Below are 14,600 nucleotides of genomic sequence, written 5' to 3'. Positions count from 1 at the left end.
GGCACGTGCTGGTGTGCTTACCGCACTGCGGGTCGTTGTGTCACATGTCCAGGGTACACTCCCCCGTATCTCTTCAACCACTCTCGTGCGGTCGGGTGGCGCCGAGTTGCTATCAGCTGGGGAGGGGACGCTTATGTCCCACCATCTTAAGGCTCGTCGTGCCCAAGTCTGGAATTATCCGATGGTGTGTCCCGGTGCCCAAGCCTGTAGACCTCTGGTGGTGTGTCCCGGTGATCGGCGGGGAGCTCAGATCGTATTTTTCACCGCCCGGTGATGTCTCCCAGCTCCGTCCCTCCCGGCAGCAGACCCAGGGGTCCAGTGCTTGCCTGACTTGGTGGCTCGTAGTCCCGGGTCGTTGCGGCCTCACAAGATGGCGGTTCCGCTCCCGAGTGTCGGCGTCCGCCGCGCAGTCCCTTTGCTGTCCCCCTTGGTGGTACTGGACAGGTCGACTACCTGCGGGCCACTCCGATGTGTCTAGAGGTCGTCCGGTCCGCTCATGGGTGTCTTCCGACGAACCCTCACTTCCGGCAGTCAGCGTCCGCCGAAGCCTCACTTCCGCACGGGTTCCGTCTCTAGTTTATGCCGCTGCGTTGAGGAGGAGAGTAGGCCCCACCCCTCGCCTCGCTGTCCCGCCGGTTGCCGGGCCGCCGCTGTCTCAACTTGCTGCTCCGGGTGTCGCTCGGTCACCGGACCCAGTGCGCCCCGTCTGGGCGATATATTTGTCGGATTTTAATGCACGGATTGATGTGGGATGCCGCCTACATCGGGAGCCTCTCTAGGTTGCTGCCGCCATCGATGGCCGCTAGCCACGCCCCCAATAGTAAACTTTTCTGAGGCATACTGACACATGGTAGAAGACCTGATGTGTCCCGGATTGATTTGTCTTCAACCCCAGAAATGGGTTCATCATTTTAAACAGGTCTATGCAGCCAGGGGTGTCCATGTACCAAACACCGCCACAGTAGGAAGAGCTCTCTCAATTAAGACCAATGACTAGCTAGATTTCACACTTAAGGAAATCCTGGAACAATTAAGGCTATTAGACCCAACAAAGCGCCTGGTCCTAATTCGGTGACAGATGACCTCTACCTACTAGTTATGAGGGATTAATGGTGCCAGCAAGGGAATTTATTTCAAAACATTGATTTCCAGTTTCGGATTCAATATAACAATTGTTTTATGATCCTATCTGAATAATCAGAAGCTGGAACGATTTTTTATCAAGGTCAATGTAGTCAGAAGCAATCAACTATCTTAGACATATGAATATTCAGAAGTGCAAATGAAAAAGGAGAACATTTGAAAAATACACGGAGTAGTATATCTTTTGATAAAAAGTTAATCAATTTATATATTGCTTTTCAAAAGTCAAAACAGGGTACAAATCAACCTTTACTGGTGAAGACACAGTGTTGAACAAATGAAATAAAGAATTGTGCAAACTGACTATAGTTCATTTGTAGAGAGAGTCCAGTCCATAATAATAAAAAGAGATGACCACTATTACATCATAATAGAACCATCATCAATGAGAATTCATCAAATGAGAACAAAGGGAGAGGGACTCTATGGTCGACATTTCGGTCTTCAGTAGAATAAATCCGTAAGACCTTCCTCAGGACAGTACAGTAAATCAACGGTTGTGACCCTTCAAAGAGAAGTCCAAATCTGCATTTGCTGGTCTTCCCCTGTATAGAGGTAAGTTTTTGGTGTTTCTGTTTTATAAATATCCTGGCTATTCTAAGGATGATAGCGCTTTTCTCAATCGCCGTGAAGTCCTGATCTTGACGACGGGTTACAACATTTTTGAAAATCCGAAGAATCAAAAATTGTACGACGATTGAGAAAAGCTCTATCATCCTTAGAATAGCCAGGATATTTATTTTCCATGTACCTGTTCCATAGATATATGATTTCATATTGCAATTTTAAGTACTGTAATCGCGATAACTTTTACAAGGAATACAATTAAAAGGTAAAAATGTTTACAAGTTGAATGTACAACAGGTATTTTATTTTCTAAAGATGAAAGAAACAATTATGGTAGGCAAAACAAAAAAACACAGTGGGGAAAAACACCTTTGTGCAGTACGGGAAGCAGATGCAAAGCAGAAGCAATCACAGTTACAGAGAGCAAAGCTGAAAACCAAGCTGTGAATGCAGAACACCATGGCTGAAACCTGGCTAAGAAAAAAGTTTTTCTTGAATGCTTGATAATGTTGCTATTGTCGTTAAAGAAGGGTTAAAGAGGGGCAAAGGGAAATTGATTTCAGAAAAGTGGAGCACAAGTAGGGAATCTGGTCAGATGAAGTCTTCCATTTGGCAACTATACATGTCCCCATACCAATCTGACACTATAACCAAGGGACTGGCAAATATCAGGGCTTACACAGCCCCCCGCCTTATAAAAGGGTGCTGTTTGACCACAGCCATCCAGGAAGAGCGAGAGAATTTGCACAAAAGTTTCAGACCAGCAACATAACATTTCTGAGTGGAAGGAATCTGTAAAATAAAGCTTAATGCCTGCTGTCTATGTTAAAAACGAGGAACCAGTGATGGAGCTGATAAGAAATGTCACACTATTAGAGGAAGCAAATGCATAACCACTAATTTAGTTATAATGAATTGAATGTATGCACACAATGGAGCAGTCGCAGAGCACTCAATCAAGACCAAACCCATGCAACCAACCTAATCGGACTGGAGTTGTCCAGAGGGATTATCGGTGGTGTTCTCGTTTTTATGTTTAGAGTTCTTGCTACAGAGCTGAAAATGAAACGGAGGAGACAGAAATAACCATTCTTCAACATCCTGAAATCCTGCCCATTCCCATATTTCTTTAGGAAGTACTCTGCAGAACTAAAGCCTACAAAGATGCTGGAATCTTCGATCTGAGATGATCTAATTAATACTGCATGCAAGGTGCGTGGTGAAAACAGGTTTGCATCCTTTATAGCATACTGAAACTATTACTTAAAATAACAAGCATTGGCATAGCCAATAGGTCTCGCCTTTGGGACAAAGTAAAACCAGAAAGCCTGCATCCATGGCAGCTTCTGGGTTAACTAAATTGTGTGATCTTGGGCAAATATGTTATTTTACTGATCTTCCTTTTTCTGCACTCTCACAAATGAAAGCATCTTCTTATTTACATGGGTTTACAACACCACCTGTACGAAAACTTATTGTGTTGGAACTAATAAAGAATAATGTTGCTCTATCTTTAAGAACGCATCAGGCACATACACCTGTCACACATAAACACACATAAAAACTCACACAGACACACACAAACACACCGTCTGATTGAAGCACCGTGCAAGAATCGTCCCAGCATCAAACAAATAACTGAAACTGAAGCAGAAGAGCACAGCTGATACAAGCCTTCACCGAGTCATTCGTACAATTGAATCGCATTAAAGATAACTGAGGGTTAAGTAAATGGCCAGAAATCACCGATGTGTCGGTTTGGTTCAGAATCCAACTTGTAAACAAGTGCGCCTCATATACAACCTACCACGTATAATGCTCATCACTTACCATCATTAAGTTATTTTTTAACTACAAGTAAGTTTTTCATGGAGAACATACAATGCAAACTTTACATAATGCACCGAGGCACTCCCATTTATTTTTGCCAGGCAAGAGACGCGGGTCAGAGGAAGACACTTGGGTAATTTGGGCAGGATCACATAACGCAGAGCAGAAGCAACCAATTTGCAAACCCGGATCTCTGGTTCCGAAGAGTGCAGTTTAGTTACCAGATCACTTCTTCTCATAATCATACAAAACAGGCAGACACGCTGTTTTTTTGAAGACACGAAACGTGAGGGTTGTTGCGTAAAAGAGGACTCCGGTCAAAGCTTCTCCATGCACCCTACTCAGTGCCGGCCGACACGCTGCGTGCCCCCTTCTCCCAGCGACACACCTTTCCACTGAGTGACTGACTATAAACATGCAAAGCACGTACACATAGCCACTGGGTCCGTGCACACCAAAAGTACAAAAAAATCAGAGTACATAATATAGGAGCACGTGACAGCCCAAACTGGGATCCAGACAGGGAAAATGAGGTGTGAGGTGGCGCTCTCAGGAGCAGCAGCAGGCTAGGGCAGCGCAGATGGGGAGGGAGACTGGCAGAAGTGGATCCTGAAGCAGAGCATAAATCAAGTGAACTTACCGGGGCCCCAGGGAGAAGTGTGCGACATCTCTCACCTCCGCTATGGTTCAGAGCAGGCAGCTTCAACACTCTGAGGCGGGAGGCGGGAGGGGAGTGTGTTTCCCAGATTTGTACAGCAACACTGTAATATCAGAATCCACATTGCAGGTGCATGCACAGCACCGTTGTCTTGTCACAAACCAAAATGACATGGTATGAAAATACCATTCAGCATTAAGTCAGAGACAGGTGTAGCCAGGACTTCCTTCATCTTCTGAGGTATTTCAGTTTGTTGCACTTTAGGTACCCAGGCCCTAGTCAGAGCCCAAATTTGCAGATTTTGGTTTTCATTCACGTAGGGCTGACAGTCTGTGAAGTTATGATGTTTGACCAGTCATTTTTTCCGAACGGCCCATAAGTGCTCTGCTCGGGGTTGATTGGGTGGTAGAAGCGGTATTAAAACCTACCAGTTGCACAGCAGGAGCTTCAGTGCTTGTCCCTTTGGCCCTGCTTCATGATAACGATGAAATGATGCGCCTTCTTGTCACCTGCGACTCTCCGCTCACTCGGCAGCCTGCTCCCGGATATTGGGCCGGGGTCACAGAGGGAAAGTTCAGCCTCCACGTGTGGGGGGAGAAGAGCAGTCAATGATGTTAGCGCAACGCAAGCACGCACCCGCCCGCTCCTGGATTCTGGACTTTGAGCCAGCGCCAGATAAGATTCAGGGGCAGAGACAGAGGCGCGCATGCAAGAGAGCAGATATCAGCTGCTGCCACTGAATAGAAACCACGCTACTCATTATCCACTATGTGCAACATACAAGAGACGGGGAACAACACGCTATTAAACTCGCATTCATTTGTTCTGCAGATTAAACTTGTGCAGGCAGCGCCAATAAAGTAATGAACAGCACACGCGTCACTGAGTCAATTCAACTGGAAACGCCAGTTAGAAACATCTGGAAGAGGGAAGGTGTATGAGCTGCCTTTGAGCCGTGAACCTGGGTAGCGCAGAATAAGGCGGCATGTAAAGGTTAGAAGCAGGAGGCCCATAAACACAAGCACGGTCGCAAAAGTGAAAGCGACCGCGCTGGATTAATTAGTAACCCGATACCGGAATGCAGCCAATTCAAAACAGATGGCGCTGTGTGGCAGGCTGCACATAACTGCAAGCCGTAGGCCGAGGGCGGCTTCAATTCCAGGCAAAGTGGGACACGCACCCGCCTGGGCCAATTGCGTGCTGTCTTTCTTAGAAAGTGGCAACAATAAGGGTTCTGGCTAAAGCAGTAAGGCTGCGCCAATACAACAATCAACAAAGAAATGCCAGTACTGCAATTGGATTAATAATTTGATGAATTGAGTAGCAATCCTCAATTCAATAAGACCAATAAATCCGTCTGTAAACTTATAATTAATTCTTTTTATTTTTGAATTTCTTTTATGTATTTTGTTTTCTTGGGTTTGAGCAAAGTGCTTTTAAACAACAGTTTTTACAAAAGAAAAAGACTCATGAAGTGCATACAAAAACCTTCAATTATGTACAATACCTACAAAAAAACAGTTAATCTCGACTCTAATCCTATAAATATTGTTTTGCAACGCATTTAGAGGAGACATTCAACATTCAAAAAGACTACACTTAGTACACTTAAAGACATAAACACACAAGACAAGACACTTTTGACAATGGTATGACAAGGATTCACCGTTCCTAAAGAAAAATGTAAACGCCCTATTATCAATAAAGTTTCCGTTGAGAGAGGTGCAGATACTGGTGTTTAGTACGAAATTCTTTTTAAACTTGTTTTATACAATAGACCATCTAATAATTCAATTTTATCAGTTGTAGTCATGAAAAGATTGGTCTAATGGGAGGACGATGAGTTTTCAAAAGCAAAGGACAAAGTCTCTTTGAGCTTAAGTGCTTAAGCTCAAAGAGACTTTGTCCTTTGCTTTTAGAATCACCAGAAGAAAGTGAATACAAGCTGATCAAGCGGCCAAATAGTCGATTTATGTAAGTACACAGATTGGTGGCCCCCACCAATTTTGATTGACCTCTTTGGCACAATTATCCTAATTATGCTCATTTACATTACAGCTGTATGAGCATTCCACCTCTTGGGAGACTGACCGCTGTAATCTAATATACAGGTACGATCTGAGAGAATGCATGACTGTTCAGAAGTTGAGTGACACCCAGTAAGACTGACAGAATGTTTATTGATTTATTTTTAGATTGAGTCCACATGGTCCTGATGAGAATCCCTGCTACATAAGGGATTCGAAACGCGTCGACCGCTGCCCTTTTGAAAACTCATCGTCCTCCCATTAGACCAATCTTTTCATGACTACAACTGATAAAATTGAATTATTAGATGGTCTATTGTATAAAACAAGTTTAAAAAGAATTTCGTACTAAACACCAGTATCCGCACCTCTCTCAACGGAAACTTTATTGATAATAGGGCGTTTACATTTTTCTTTAGGAACGGTGAATCCTTGTCATACCATTGTCAAAAGTGTCTTGTCTTGTGTGTTTATGTCTTTAAGTGTACTAAGTGTAGTCTTTTTGAATGTTGAATGTCTCCTCTAAATGCGTTGCAAAACAATATTTATAGGATTAGAGTCGAGATTAACTGTTTTTTTGTAGGTATTGTACATAATTGAAGGTTTTTGTATGCACTTCATGAGTCTTTTTCTTTTGTAAAAACTGTTTGTTTAAAAGCACTTTGCTCAAACCCAAGAAAACAAAATACATAAAAGAAATTCAAAAATAAAAAGAATTAATTATAAGTTTACAGACAGATTTATTGGTCTTATTGAATTGAGGATTGCTACTCAATTCATCAAATTATTAATCCAATTGCAGTACTGGCATTTCTTTGTTGATTGTTGTCTTTCTTAGAAAGACGCACACAAAGGCCAATAGTGTGGAAGCCCCCAAAAAACACACGCACGAGCGTGTGCTCAGAGTCCAAAAGCCCTTACTTAATGCCTCACGGACAGTGCAGTCGCTGGCTCAGGCGAGACCCAAAAAAGCATGTTGATATCACAGATTTGTCAATGAACAGTTCACATTATCTTAACGACGTGAACAAGACCATCGCTTGCAATGCTTAACTTAGGAATTGAAATAATTAGTGGCTACGAACGCAACTGAACCAATTCCCATAGCTCTGCAGGGCTTGAATATCGTAAACTAGTCAAATAAAGTTGTTGAGGAACTGGATAGGATTATCTCCCAAATGACAAGCGGGGACTCTGGGCTGAAACAGTAAGTACCTGGCATGAGGACAGAACACAAAAATGCTATTACAGTTTCCAAATTAAAGCATGATATTATTCTACAAGTGACATATCATGTGAAGTATAAGAGCAGGGGTATCCAACCTATTCTAGAAGAAGAACTACTTACATTCAATGAAAATTATCCCAAACTACTAATATTAATCTTGTATTCATGATCACATCAGGCAAGAATACATTAGTGTCCACCTTATGCAAGATTACAAACAGTGATCACTCGAGTGCATCGGGAAGGGTGCCAGCAGTGAGGTAAAAAAGCTTTTATCAATTTAGAATGCCTGTATTTGGGTGATACATAAAGGCCATATCTGCAATGTTATTGGCAGCATCAAGGTATTGATATTAATAATGAGTTCCTAGTGCCGCACAATTTATCACTCAAATATCTGCTTTAATACTTTTTTTTAAAGCTAACAATTTTTCTAAAAATTCAATTTGCTTTGTATCACCCACAAAGCAATACATGGAACAGGACCACTTTTCATCAGGAATAAAATCACCAAATAAATTCAACAAAAGGTACCTCTGCTCCAGATTGGCACTTCACCTCAAAATTCCACCATACAAGAAAAAAAAAACATAGGGAGCATATCGTTCTCTGTTCAAGCAGTTCAAACTATGGAATTCATTACCCTAAACATAAAATCCACAGAGAACTATCTTATCTTCAGAAGACTACTCAAGAGTAGGCTCTTTCCTACATAACCACCATACTCAAACACAAATGTACAGCATATCCCATGTATATAAACATTTAATTCAATTATATGTATGTATCTAGATAGGTGGATTTCTTGATATACATATGTATAATATGTACTTATGTATCAATATTTTACTTTACTCCTACTGTAAAACAACGTTGACTCTCTCCAATACACTACCCTATATTTCACCCTAAACCTTTTTCAATCTATCCTCTACCTTCACTCTGGGGCTCATTCCAAACCTCGTTCTACTACTATGATCTCCAAAATAACCCTTTCTAGACTCTTCCTTCTTTTAGCCCTCCTTGGATTACCCCAAATCTTATTTTAATTCTGTGATTTTCAAAACAACCCTTATAAATTCTTCTCTCACCAATTTCTCCTTTGACTCTTCCCATAACTCATTTTACTACTATGATCTCCCTAATCCATTTCTTGAGATTCTTCCCTCCTCCAGATGTCCTTATACGCATCCCAAACTTCCACTTACTACTATAATTTCCCAATAAACACTTTCTAGACTCTTCCCCCTTCTATCCCTCTATTATCCCTTCCAATCCTGAAGAAACAAATATAACTAGAAGTCAAACTAAAGGTCCATATGAAAATGTGGATGCATTTCAGCACAGGCCTGCTCTACAATAAAGGCATTTTTTTTTTTACCTTGCGTTTTAATTAAAGTTTGAATTTGGTTTGGTCAAATACCTAAGAGGTTCAATGCTGTGAGATATAATAATTTCCAGGTTTAGTATTACCATCATGAGTTTGAATAAAGGTTATCTGCAGGAATCAACGTTTTGTCACTAATTTTCTCCACTTGTTCTCACTTTCCAAGCACTTTTCTCCGGATACATTTTACCTCCATTTTACAGGCCAAAAGTATTTGAGTCACGAAGGATTGTGTTTTACTGCAGGACTCACAATTACGATTCAGGTAGAATTCCTAGACTCCAAGACAACAACCCATTAAAAGTCTGTGGTTAATAGTCTACATCTGCAAGAGATCCGCTACATAAAGTGTAGTCCCTGATTGCTGCTGTGACTGTGAGTGCATACTTTGGTGAGTGCATACTTTGGGCAGTTTGTAACTCGCACCCACTATCCGTCCCAGTCAGACATCTTTCACCAGAACAGGGACAAAATATACTTAGTAAGAATAACACTTACGTACTAAGGAGGTAGATGGCCTGCATCATGCATGACTATGGAAAAGGAATAGTTTAGTAACCTACTTAAACACGTGAAGCGTGTATAGACTGTTTCAAACTGTTTCTAGACCATTACAAGATGAGAAACGAAGAGTAAATGGAGAGAATCGAAATTTGCCTAGCTTACGTAACGGTAAGTTTCAATTCTATTAGGGACACGGAGGCGAGGATTATGCTATATCTTCCTTCGCTTTATTAACATAAAGAAAACCACAGCAGCTTAGGAAAAGATATAATAAGAACAAAAAATGCTTTAAACATAAAGCATTAACGTAATGTTCAACAAAAAATCAACAACAACTCCCAAGAGTCTCTTTGTTATAATCATAGTCCACAGTCCTTTGTCACTGTTCATCATCCCTATATAACCGGACTTCCCATCATCTTCCTCCTCTTTCTTCGCGCAGATCACGCTTAAGCCTCATTGGTCCTGTTTAGCACCGTCGTTGCCTGTCAAAAAAGGAACAGCATCAGCGAGGTGGCCCAGGAAAAGGCGACAACAAGGCGAGGAGCATTCAGTGAACAACACAGTACTGACAACGTAAAGGAAAACGCTTTACTTACTGCCATACGGGTGGGTAGAGACACCACCGTAGTCCGGGTGGGATAATCCTCGCCTCCGTGTCCCTAATAGAATTGAAACTTACCGTTACGTAAGCTAGGCAAATTTCGATTCTATGTCAGGACCGGAGGCTTCAGATTATGCTAGTTTAAAGCTTACTTACCACCAACTGAGCTAAATCCACCACCGGCTTAAAATAAAACCTCTTGAAGGTGGAATCCGAGGACCAGTCCGCCGCTCGCATAAGGTCCTCCAGACGAGCACCCACCGAGAATGCCTTAGAGGCCATGGCTCCCCTGGCGGAGTGTGCTCCAAAGAGAGAAGTATTGATGCCCGCTTCCTGCATGACCCAACGCACCCACCGAGCAATAGTGGGGGAGGAGACAGCTTTGTGTGGCTTCCGCAGGGCAATCAACAACTGACGCTCGCCCGGAGGGCGCAGATCCAAGGTCAGGTCCTCATATGCTTTGAGGCATTGCACGACACACAACTTAGGAGTGTCAGTAAAGGCTGGATAAGAAATGGAACGCGACGACGTCTTAGTGCGTCGACCCACCGTAAAAGTAACCCCCTCCGGGGAAAAAATGCGTGCAGAAACATCCAGCGCGCGCACGTCCGAGACGCGCCTACAAGAGACCAGACATAACAACATGGCTAATTTCGCCGAAAGCTCCTTCAGAGACAGATAAGAATTCGCTGGCCACGATAGGAACAGGTTCAGAACCAAATTGACGTCCCAAAGGACGGAGTACCTGGGCTCAGGCGGCAGTGCGAGGCGAACCGCACGCAGAAGCCGGCACACAAAAGGGTGTTCCCCTACCGGATGGCCATCGATGTTATCATGGCCCGCAGAAATCGCCGACCGGATAGCATTGATCGTTCTATACGCCAAGCCCTTGTCGGCCAAATGAGCCAGGAAATTCAGCACGGGAACAAGGCCGGCGACCATGGGATCCAAATCCCTTCGTAAACACCAACGCACCCACTTAAGCCAAGCGGATCTGTAACGCTTCGTCGTACTATCGGCCCATGCTTTGGAGAGCAAGTGCTCAGCTGACCCCGAAAGGCCCGGGAGCGTCCAGCGTCTCCTGAGAGCCTCCACGCCACGAGGCGGAGAGTGTTCTGCATGACGAGAGGGTGAGGTTCCCGATCCGGGCTCGTCAGGAGCAGAGGAAACAGGGGGAGTAGGATTGGAAAATCCCAGGAAAGTTCCAGAAGAACCGGAAACCAAACTTGAGACCTCCACAGCGGTGTAACCAACACCAGGTCCGCACCCTGGCGGCGTATTTGAGCCGCCGTTCGCATGATCATGGAGAACGGGGGAAACGCAAACGGCTGTTCCCGACTCCAATCCTGCAAGAACGCGTCCGTGGCCTCCGCCAGAGGGTCCGGCCTCCAGCTGTAAAACCGCGGCAGCTGGTGGTCGAGACGGGACGCGAAGAGGTCCACCGAGAAGGGGCCCCAAAGGGAGAGTAGCCACCGGAAGACTCCCGGATCCAGTTTCCACTGGCTGGCATCCCTGAGATGTCGAGAGTGCCAATCCGCCACCTGATTGGACTGGCCTGGTAGATACTCCGCCGTCACCGCAATGTGACGAGACAGGCAATAATCCCAGAAGTCCTTCGCTAAATCCGCCAATGCGCGGGACCGAGGACCTCCCAGGTGGTTCACATATCGGACCGCCGAGACATTGTCCATCCTTAGCAGGACACAAGCCTTGACCGAATCTTTGGTCCAGCAGCGAACCGCGAAGGAGCCCGCAAGGAGCTCCAAACAATTGATATGCAATTGTTGTTCTTCTGACGACCAGGCGCCGCCGGTGGAAAAATCCCCGCACCGGGCGCCCCAGCCCGACCTGCTGGCGTCGGACTCTATTATTAAGTCCGGAGCCGACCCGAAGATCGCTCGCCCATTCCATGCCTCCATGTGAGACAGCCACCATGACATCTCCTCCTTCACTTCGTCCGTGAGGGGAACCCACTGATCGTAACACATCCCACGGCGCAAATGCTGCGCTTTCAGGCGCTGAAGAGCCCTGTAGTGCAGTGGGCCTGGGAAAATCGCCTGGATGGAGGACGACAGAAGACCCACCACCTTGGCGACATGGCGCAGTGACGTACGATCCCTCGCGATCGTCTGCCGAAGCAGGTGTCGTATCTTTGCGACCTTCCGGCTCGGCAGGCTCAAAACCGCCTGCACCGAGTCCACCACGAAACCTAAAAAGGTGATCTGCTGAGTGGGAACCAAGACCGACTTGGAGCCGTTGACGACGAACCCCAGTCTCTGAAGCAGGCCGACCGCTTGACGCAGCTGTCCTGCCAGCACCTCCGGGCACTGCCCCATGAGGAGGATGTCGTCCAAGTATACTATCATACGGACCCCCTGGCTTCTGAGAAACTCCACTACCGGGTGAAGGACCTTCGTGAAGCACCACGGGGCCGAAGAAAGGCCGAACGGCAGGGCGGTGAATTCGAACACCTGGCCGTCCCACAGGAATTGTAGGAAACGACGATGAGGGGAGTGGATGGGAACGACCAAGTAGGCATCCTTGAGGTCCAGTCGCACCATCCAATCCCGAGGGAGGAGCACGTCCCGAAGGAGGTGGATCCCCTCCATCTTGAAGTGACGGTAGACCAACCACCCATTGAATTCCTTGAGATTGATCACAGGCCTCTTGCCCCCATCCGTCTTGTCTACCAAGAAGACGTTGCTGAGGAACCCATGCGGGTGGCGTGTTGATAGGCGGATGGCTCCCTTGCGCAGCAAGTCCGAGACCTCCCCGTCTATCAATCGCGCGTCGGAATCTGAGAAAACCATCGGGCGCGGGGGCCTCACCTGAGTTGGCTGGTCGTGAAACTCTATATGGAAACCTCTCACAGTTTGCAAAACCCAAGCATCGGCAGTGAGCAACTCCCACTCCCCGTAAAAGCTTGCCAGCCGCCCCCCAATCGGAACTTGATCCAAGCAAAGTACACTTACCGGGGGCATTTCCCTGTCCGGACCTCTTTTGGAATCCTCTTCCACCATAGCGCTGTCCCCTGGTGGGGTAGAAATTGGTGTAGTTGGCCGAGGTCTGGTATTGACCTCTTCCGGAGCCTTGTCCACGGTTGGTGGTCTGCTGACCACGGCCGATCGCGCGGCCCCTGCCGCGACCGGCCCCTCCAGAAAAACGCTGGTGGAACACCCTCTTGATGCTGGACTGTGCCTTGTCCAGCGACGTGAACGTGTTCACGAACTTCCCAAGCTCGCGGATGAAAGGCTCACCGAAGAGGCCACCCTGGGCCACGGCACCTGCCTCCGACGAGGCCAGGTCCCCCAGCTTCGGGTCCAGCTTAATAAGGAGCGACCGCCGCCGCTCCGTGGACAGGGCACAGTTGGCGTTGCCCAAGAAGACGATCACCCTCTGGGCCCAGTTGGAGAGCACCTCCGGTGAAATGGCGGTGCCATTCGCTCGAGCCTCCTCCGCCATATCGAGGATCTTCGTGGCGGGCCCGACCGCATCCAACAGCTTGTCCTGGCAGGCCCGCCAGGACCGATCGATCCCCTTCCTGGGGTCCTTCATGAATTTCGCCAGGAAGGTGGCCATCTTGGGGTCCAATTCTGGTGTCATGGCCACCTTCCCCTCCAAAGTAGGCCGAGGGCATTCCCCGCGCAGGCAACCCCTCGCCTCCTTCTCCAGGGGCTTGCGCAGCCGGCCCGCGACAAACTTCGCCACCGTCTCCCCCGGGGCCCAGGCCGCGGATCGGGGGTGGACGATCTCGTCCGGGTCCAGCATGCCCGACTCATCTCGGGGCATCTCCTTTCCCGAAGGCGCCGGGAGCCAAGACCGGGTCGACTCCCCGTCGTCATCCGTGTCCGGAGAGTCGTAGATCGGGGAGGCGGGCGCCGTCGACAGGCCGCCCGAAGTGCCAGGGTCCACCAAGGGTGTCGGAGGCACCGCCGTCGCCTTGGCCAGGAAGGCGTCACGAAGACGCTCGAAGGCGCCCTTATCCACGCCTTGGGCCTCCGAAGAAGGCCCCTCACCCCGGGGTCTCTTCGGAGCGGGCGGCAACTCGCCGGACGTCCCCGGGAGCTCGGGGGACGGCGGCACCTGCGCCGCTGCCAGCTTGGCACACTCCTCCACGATGCGGGCCGAAAGGCGGTCCTCCATGGGCCCTACCACCTCCGTCACACAACGATAGATGGAGTTGTCCACCGCCTGATAAAACTCATCATCCTGCAGATAGGGGCAGGCCTCCTCATCATACTCCCCTTCCATCTCGGAACCAAGGGCAAATGCGGGGCACCCAGGAGGGCGGCAACCGAGAAAGTTCTCGAATGTGGGCAGGCCCAGCGGCTGCGATCACGTTTTGGGCCAGCTGACGTGGCAGGTGGGCTGCACCAACCCCCAAGCGCGCAGACCCTCCTCGCCGGGACCGGGTCTACGTACCCCTCACGCGCGCTAGGCCACACACGAATAAAGAGGTGCACAGATCTCGCCCGAAGGCGATTCACGCGGTCAAAACCGCCATACAGACCCCAAAGGGCGTCAAGTTTGTGAAAGTACAGACCCGGATCACCAGGTGTCAGAGGGGTACGCGAGGGTCGGCCCCTGCGCAAGCAGACCCCACGGCGTGGCTCCTCGTACCGCGGAGGCGCGCCGGAGGGTCGGCGAGGCGA

General features: G+C 47.6%; 1 protein-coding gene across 1 annotated transcript in view; it reads right to left on the bottom strand.

Annotated features, from left to right (window-relative positions):
• LOC147672503 (peroxisomal reductase activating PPAR-gamma-like) overlaps positions 1–14,600 on the bottom strand; it is a gene marked incomplete at its 3' end in the record, with an annotated part of 88,733 nt that overhangs the window by 64,870 nt on the left and 9,263 nt on the right. The window contains exon 2 of the mRNA XM_086947988.1: positions 2,692–2,766. Coding sequence (XP_086804114.1) covers positions 2,692–2,766 — 75 coding nt within the window. The remainder of the gene's footprint in view (positions 1–2,691; positions 2,767–14,600) is intronic.

The sequence above is a fragment of the Lissotriton vulgaris genome, unplaced genomic scaffold (genome assembly GCF_964263255.1).
Source record: "Lissotriton vulgaris unplaced genomic scaffold, aLisVul1.2 SCAFFOLD_902, whole genome shotgun sequence".
Taxonomy (NCBI): domain Eukaryota; kingdom Metazoa; phylum Chordata; class Amphibia; order Caudata; family Salamandridae; genus Lissotriton; species Lissotriton vulgaris.
The sequence above is the reverse complement of the archived record's forward strand: the minus strand, read 5'-3'. Positions and strand labels throughout refer to the sequence as shown.